Below are 8,415 nucleotides of genomic sequence, written 5' to 3' on the forward strand. Positions count from 1 at the left end.
TATATAGCGAAGGCATATTATGTGAGTAATCTTAAAAATTTTTTTTTCCACCCGGTGCGGTGGCTCAAGCCTGTAATCCCAGCACTTTGGGAGGCCGAGGCGGGTGGATCACGAGGTCAAGAGATCGAGACCATCCTGGCCAACATGGTGAAACCCCGTCTCTACTAAAAATACAAAAAATTAGCTGGGCGTGGTGGTGCGCGCCTGTAATCCCAGCTACTCAGGAGGCTGAGGCAGGAGAATTGCCTGAACCCAGGAGGCGGAGGTTGCGGTGAGCCGAGATCGCGCCATTGCACTCCAGCCTGGGTAACATGAGTGAAACTCTGTCTCAAAAAAAAAAAAAAAAAAAAAAAAATTTTAATCCAGAATTTTCCCTTAAATCTGGAAATTTTAATGATAGATTATGTTTATGTTTCAAATATGCTTAAGTAATAATTTTTTAAAGTCTGAGAATTTATACTTGAATTAATAATTTTTTTTCCCTTGTAGGTTGGAAAAGAGACTGTTCAAACCACTGAGGATCAGATTTTGAAGAGAGATATGCCACCAGCATTTATTAAGTAAGTAATTAAAACGTTCTTGGGTTGTTAAGCAGAATAATACTATTGATAGGAAGAAAAAGTAGTTGATTTCAGTAACAACTTTTTTTTTGGTACAAAACGTTTGTTTACAATTGAAATTTCAACATTTTTGTCTTCTAACTTTTTAAAAATCTGTTCATTTTAGTCTTTGATATTAGGCATTGTTGACATACTAATTTTTTTTTTTTTTTTTTTGAGAAGGAGTTTTACTCTTGTCACTCAGGTTGGAATGCAATGGCATGATGTCAGCTTGCTGCAACCTCTGCCTTTTGGGTTCAAGTGATTCTCCTGTCTCAACCTCCCAAGTAGCAAGCATGTGCCACCACTACCAGCTAATTTTTGTAATTTTTAGTAGACATGGGGTTTCACCATGTTGGCCAAGCTTGTCTTGAACTCCTGATCTCAGGTGATCCACCTGCCTTGGCCTCCCAAAGTGCTGGGATTACAGGTGTGAGCCACTGTACCTGGCCGATTTTTGACATAATGTTTAATAAAACCATGACTTTTGAGCTTTTCTTTCCAGAATGAAAAGGATTTAGAGACCCATTCTGACTATAGCATGCATGAGTCTGCATTGTATACTAGGCACCTTTGCTTGGAGATAAGGGGATAATAGTAGATATAAACTTTTGAAAATTATTGTTTCATATATTCAGTTATATTTTAAATTTAAGTTATATTTATATATCTCCTAGTACTCCTAAAAACAATTTCCAGGCTTTTTGGCCTATTCTCCATAAAACAAACAGACTTACTAATGTTTGAATACTTAAAACTTCGTAGGTTCTTATATTGTCTTTCATTAGTGGTTTTGTTCTACATGGCAGTCAAGTCCTAAACAAAAGTAAAGGCTGGTGTGTAGGACAAAAAAAGGAGAACTCATAGAAGTCAATAAGAATAACATAAGATTTTTCAAAAAGAAGGTGTGTGAAGGACTTGAATAGGCACCTCAAAAGAGATGAAATTTAAGTGGCCAATAAATATATGAAAAAGTATTTTATCTCAGTCATCAGAGAAGTGCAAATTATTTTATTATGCACCCTAAATTAAGAAGCCTGATCATATTAGTCATTGATAAGATGTAGAGCAACTGGAATGTTCTTACACTGCTGTTGGGAATGTAAATTGGTGCAGCCACTTTGGAAAACAATTTGACATTAGTAAAGTAGGAGATAAGCAGTTCCACTCCCAGGTATGTTCCCTAGAAATACTTGTGTGCATGCACACTAGCATCCATATAAAAAAATTTCTCTCAGCATTGTTCATGATGACTCAACTGGTCTATCTAGAGTGGAATGGATAAAAATAATCATTGTATAGTCAGAAATTGTAATATTAGTAATGAAAAAGAGTGAGAAATTTTCACTTTAAAATGGTGAATTCTATGCTATATGAGTTTCATTTCAATGGAAAAAAACAATGAGACCAGGTGCAGTGGCTCACACCTATAATCCTAGCACTTTGGGAGGCTGAGGAGGGCAGATCACTGGAGCCCAGGAGTTTGAGACCAGCCTGGGCAACATGGTGAAAACTCATCTCTACAACAAATTAGCTGGGTGTGGTGGTATGAGCCAGTAGTCCCAGCCACCCAGGAGGCTGAAGTGGGAGAATCACCTGAGCCTGGGAAGTTGAGGCTTCAGTGGGCTGTGACTGCACCATTGCACTTCAGCTGGGTGACAGAGTGAAACCCTGTATCTAAAAGAATAAATAAATACAAAGAAAGAAGAGAAATGAATGGTCAAAAATAATTGAGGGAAATGAAAGACAGTTAGATAGATAGATAGATAGATATGTAGGTTCCACTTATTTAAAGTTTAAGAATGGCCAGTTGTGATGACTCACGCCTATAATCCCGTACTTTGGGAGGCTGAGGCAGGTGGATCACTTGAGGTCAGGAGTTCGAGACCAGCCTGGTCAACATGGTGAAACCCCATCTGTACTAAAAATACAAAAATTAGCCAGGCGTGGTGGTGTACACCTGTAATCTCAGCTACTTGGGAGGCTGAGGAGGGAGAATTGCGTGCAGCTGGGAGGTGGAGGTTGCAGTGAGCCAAGATCGTGCCACTGCACTCTAGCCTGAGTGACAGAGTGAGACTCTGTCTCAAAAAAAAAAAAAGTTCAAAAACATGCAGAAATAAACTATGTTGTTTAGACATGCTTATTTATATGGTAAAAAGATAAAGAAGAATAAGAAATAATGGTCACCACAACCAGGGTAGTCCTAACTTTGGGAGGGAGGAAGAGGTTTATACTCAGGGAGAGGTACACAAGGGCTTCTAAAAGTGGTAATAATGTTCTATTTTTTATTTAAGTGATGAGTTACATGGGTGGTTGTTTTATATTTATTAATTATATCATACTTATGTTTATTTGCTCTATGTATGTTATATATCACAACTTTAAATAAAACTAAAAGTGTTCCTTTATTTTTATCCTCCTTATGTTCTGTTATTTTCATTGAACAGATGCAAAACTTTCACCCGTATTAATGTTTTCTTATTTCTAACTAACTTGAGTGGGTGCTTTATGCAACTATGTTTCTGTTAATTCCATAAAATGTCTTCATGTGTCAGGAAGTAAGGTGCTGGAAGCATCTGTTTTTTTTTTGTAGAGCCTATTTTGTGGGAGTATCTTTTTTGTCCTACCTTCATTGGACTTGGTGATCTCAAGGTTTCTTCCAGCTCTGACCAACATCAGCCTACTTTGTTTACACGCCATCTGATCAACCTGGTAATATATACAAACCTTGAGACAGGCTCTCACTCTGTCACCCAGGTTGAAGTGCAGTAGTGCAATCATGACTCATTGCAGCCTCGATCGCTCAGGCTTATGTGATTCTCCTGCCTCAGCCTCCCGAGTAGCTGGTACTACAAGTGTGTGCCACCATGCCCAGACAATTTTTAAATCATTTGTGGAGGCAAAGTCTCTCTGTTGTCCAGGCTGGTCTTGAACTCCTAGCGATCCTCCTGCCTTGGCCTCCCAAAGTGTTCAGATTATAGGTATCAGCCACTGTGCCCTGGCCTTAGCCTGGTAATATTAAGAGGAATCTTATGCTGTCAACTAAACATACTATAATTACACTTGTATTTACCTTACATTAAAAACATAGCTCTAACTTGTAGCAGGTTACTCCTCACCCCTTGGAAGGTATAGGACACAGGGAATGAGTGAGTAGGGGTTTGTTTCACTGTCAGGTAAGTAGTTGGACTTGATGACCCTACAAACAATTGCTTCCAACCCTGACATTCTAGTTTATGAATAGATTTGATTGGTAAATGGATTTTTTCAGGAAACTATTTTTGTTCATCCATGGAGACATATTCTGAAATATTCTATTTGCTCTCACAGGTTTCTTTGGGGACTAAGAAGAATTAACAATGAGCACATCCTAGTTGTGGTATAAATTTCAAAAAATTTGGTAACTTCAAAACAAAACTTAATTGATCACCCTGTGTGGTAGCTAGGGCATCAACCCCTTACTCTAATAATTGGTAATTTAATGAAAAGTAAGCATTTATTAGTAGCCCTAGTTGTAAGGTGAATTCTAACCAACAAATGTGGAAGAAATGACAGAATTAAAAAATGATTGATCATGTAGTTGTTAATGAAACAATTGATTTAGAAAAGGATAGTCAATGGATGAGCCCATTCAGAGGTTTGAACTTTTATTGTGCCATGGAGAAAAACTCTGGACTCCATGGTTAATCAGGGAAAAACCATGTGTTATGATCAAGTGAAAACTTTACTGAGCAGTTTTGAAGTGTGTAATTTAATATGCCACAGTCTGAAATGTTATTTGAAAATAGCCTTGAATACAAACAACAATATGGCTGTGGTTGTCCAACAAATTTGCGGGCAGATAGGTATTCTATAATTGAAAACATGCTGGAGGGCTAGGCATGGTGGCTCGCACTTGTAATCCCACCACTTTGGGAGGCTGAGGTGGGAGGATTGCTTAAGTCCCGGAGGTCGAGGCTGCAGTGAGCTGTCATGCCACCGTACTCCAGCCTGGGTGATAGAGTGAGACCCTGTTTAAAACAAAACCAAATAAAACAAACCATGATGGATTTTTATGCTTTTCTTTTCTTGTTTTTCTATAGAATGCAAAAATGAAGCAGAAAAGAGTAGATGCCTTGACTTGGAAAAGACAGGGACAGAGAAGGATAAACAGATGGAAGCAATTAATGACATCCTTGGAACTATTGAGTAGGACATTCTTTTGAGCTGTTTGGTTGATGTTTAGAAATTTCTAGGGCATGACTGACTGAAACTTCCTCTGTAGTCTACTTTTGCAAGGATTTCTCAAGTGACTGCTTAAGCAACACTTAAGGCTAAAATATTAAAAAATTTATTGTTAGATCAGTCTGTATTCCTAGAATGTTAAGATACCAAGGCTACAGAAAACAGAAGATACTTGACCTGTAGATAGATTCATACCTAATCTATGTGATATTTATTTAAAGATTTTTCAGGGAAAGATGTAACACCTTTAGAATTTAGGGGTCTCAAAATCCTATCATAGGCTATTTGTGTGATTGGCAATTAAGGGCATATTGAAAAATGGGTTTAATAAATTTAAAATGATGTAATTGTCAATGAGGAACTTCTAGTGCTCAGGCAATTCCTTATTGTAAAAGTGAGAACTATTTTAATATAGAACAAGATTTGCATGGTCACAGTCTTTCTCTTGGGTGTAGCAAAAGTTATCTGATCCCTGGCTGCACTGGCAGATAGAGTTCACAATTTACTAATTTTACCCAAGATTGCAATAATAGCCACAGTGTTGCACAAGAGGTGTAGGGTTGTATGGTGATTGCCATAGAAACTGCCCAGATTGTCATAAACTTCAGGAGTGTAACAGCTATGCTGTATTGTTAAAATGTTGGTTAGACTAACCTTATAACCTTGTAAGAAATCATTTGTTCCTGGGCCGGGCGCGGTGGCTCAAGCCTGTAATCCCAGCACTTTGGGAGGCCGAGGCGGGTGGATCACGAGGTCAAGAGATCGAGACCATCCTGGTCAACATGGTGAAACCCCGTCTCTACTAAAAACACAAAAAATTAGCTGGGCATGGTGGCACGTGCCTGTAATCCCAGCTACTCAGGAGGCTGAGGCAGGAGAATTGCCTGAACCCAGGAGGCGGAGGTTGCGGTGAGCCGAGATCGCGCCATTGCACTCCAGCCTGGGTAACAAGAGCGAAACTCCGTCTCAAAAAAAAAAAAAAAAAAAAATGTTCCTGACTGGGCGCAGTGGCTCACGCCTGTAATCCCAGCACTTTGGGAGGCCGAAGCTCGTGGATTGCTTGAGGTCAAGAGTTCAAGACCAGCCTGGCCAATATGGTAAAACCCTGTCTCTACTAAAAATTCAAAATTAGACAGATGTGGTGGCACATGCCTGTAATCCCAGCTATTTGGGAGGCTGAGGTAGGAGAATCGCTTGAACCTGGGAGGCGGAGGTTGTAGTGAGCAGAGATCATGCCATGCACTCTAGCCTGAGTGACAAGAGCAAAACTCTGTCTCAAAAAAAGAAAGAAATCATTTGTTCCTTTTGAGACTGTTAGCGGCGGAGTCAGCTGCTGTACTCCATGTTTGCATTTTGTATCATGGGTCAGTTGTCATTTTCTTCTTCATCATCTTCATCATACAGCTGTGGCAGTAATGTTTTATGTATAATTGATTAATGGGCTAGATGTGCTCCTTGGTTAATTATTTACTGATTGCCTAGCATGCTAAGTGCTGTATATAGAATAGTCGTTCTTACCAGTGTGTAATGAATGGTCACTTGTGAGATGTATTGCAAATGATTTAACAGTAACAAAGTGCCAGAGGATACGAATGCTTTGCTTTAAAAAAAAAATTAATGGAGCATATTTAAGTTTACATGTAAAATAATATCCCTCTCATTCCTACTCATTATGAGTTTGTTTTTTTAAAACTTTCATTGAAGTATAATATATTCGTTATTATGTTTTCTTTAATGGGAGAGAAATTAGTGGAACTATAGCTGTTGTGGCTGGATATTGTGCATAATCCCAAGTAGACCCATGGGGATATGCCATAAATTTGAGTTTTATTTTTGTATGTATGATGGTGGAGCAAAGGTGGAAACTCTACTGCAGAGAAATTTTATAAAAAAGAAATATTTTAAGAAGTTTCCAGTTAAAGAGCTATAATAAAGACTGACTTTATGATGGGAATTCAGAGAGAGAGCTCTGTCATTGTAAGTAGAAATAGTAGAAAGAACATTTATGTAGGAAGTGGGGCGTGGGAGGATGGATAGATGTAGGGAGGAAGGAAAATACTCTGGGTACAGTGAATGGGATAAACAAGTCATGACGGCCTGTGGGGAGAGAGGCAGTCATAGTGGGGTGGTAGGAACTAAGGTTAGGTAGGTAGGTTGGGCAATAGTCCTTGAAAGCCAGGCAAAGGAATTTAGAATTGGGCAGCAGGGAAGCTTTGTAATGTTGAGCAGTAGGATGACAATATGATAGCATCTTCAGGAAGATTCATAATCAAATACAGAATGAATAGTAGGTGCTAGTGTTGTCACAGAGAATAAGCTGTATGTCAAACCGACCAGATTTATTTTCTGTCAGTGTAGATCTGCTTCAGATTGATTCCTTACTATAGGAGAGAAATGTTTATGGCAGACTATTTTATTTGCCTTGGAAAAATTATCATTGATGTATACAATGAAACTTCATTCTTATTTCTGCAATGGAGCAGAAATGAATAATGAAGGCAATTCTTGGACCCTTTCCAAGGATGTTCAGTACTGAATGGATCAAAAAGTGTCACTTCTGAGGTAGTCTTGTGATGAACTTGAAAAGGGCATGGTGTGCATTATCTGTTGGCAGGCAAATGACAGCTTCATTTCAAACTGGACAGTGTTCTCACTTTCTGCCTCACTACTGCTCTGACAGTCTGCTTGAAGTCAAAACTTGAATTGGTTCACCAGCTCGGACTATTTTTGAAGCATATTGTAATGTCTAGGCTTATTAAATAAAAGAATGTTCCCAAAATACTATGTGAAACTACTGCTACATGATTGTCATTAATCACATTTCTTGGGAATTCTTTGTTTTAACACTTAAACTTTATTAGTTAAGAACAGTTATGGTGTTTACTTGTACAAATTTATTATAATTTATATTCAGGCACAAAGAAGAAATTTGAGAAAGATTAAAACATGCTTTATACTTAATTTAGATCTATTTTGACCTAAAATAATGATGTCACATTTTTACGACATGAATCGGGCCTTGTGGCTTTTGTTTTGCTTGTGATCTTGAACAGTCAAAATAATTTGTGATGAAATTTGTATTTTTAAACATACTTGTGGGTGAAAGTGCCTAAAATTATCTTTTTAAATAATTATTTGATCATATCATTTCATACCCTGTGTTTGCCTGGGGCTAATGTGTGATTTGTGTGTATGTGTCCTGAGTTTTGTGGTGCTATCCACTGCTACAGTATTAGAAGATATTTGTCTCTTAATGTGGATGCCCAAGATTCTGTGAGATAATCATTCACCTCTGCCAGCTGCCTTGCTGCATTTTTGAGCTAGAGCAAGCACTCAAACTTTAAATAGTTCGTCTTTGGACTTGCCACTTTAAACATAATTTAGCACTACTGTTTTTTGTTTGTTTGTTTGTTTTTGAGATGGAGTCTTGCTCTGTCGCCGAGGCTGGAGTGCAATGGCACAATCTCAGCTGACTGCAACCTCCCCCTCCTGGGATCAAGCGATTCTCCTGCCTCAACCTCCCGAGTAGCTGGGTTTACAGGTGCTCGCCACCATGCCTGGCTAAATTTTGTATTTTTTTTTTTTTTTTTTT

General features: G+C 38.5%; 1 protein-coding gene across 4 annotated transcripts in view; it reads left to right on the forward strand.

Annotated features, from left to right (window-relative positions):
- The window catches only part of VCL (vinculin), a 126,647-nt gene that overhangs the window by 51,984 nt on the left and 66,248 nt on the right, over positions 1-8,415 (forward strand). For all 4 annotated transcript variants that reach the window (XM_032256136.1, XM_032256135.1, XM_032256134.1 and 1 more), the window contains exon 2: positions 490-560. In XM_032256136.1, coding sequence (XP_032112027.1) covers positions 490-560 — 71 coding nt within the window. The remainder of the gene's footprint in view (positions 1-489; positions 561-8,415) is intronic.

This window comes from Sapajus apella, unplaced genomic scaffold (genome assembly GCF_009761245.1).
Source record: "Sapajus apella isolate SASKATOON/1434 unplaced genomic scaffold, GSC_monkey_1.0 scaffold94, whole genome shotgun sequence".
NCBI classification, from domain to species: Eukaryota; Metazoa; Chordata; class Mammalia; order Primates; family Cebidae; genus Sapajus; species Sapajus apella.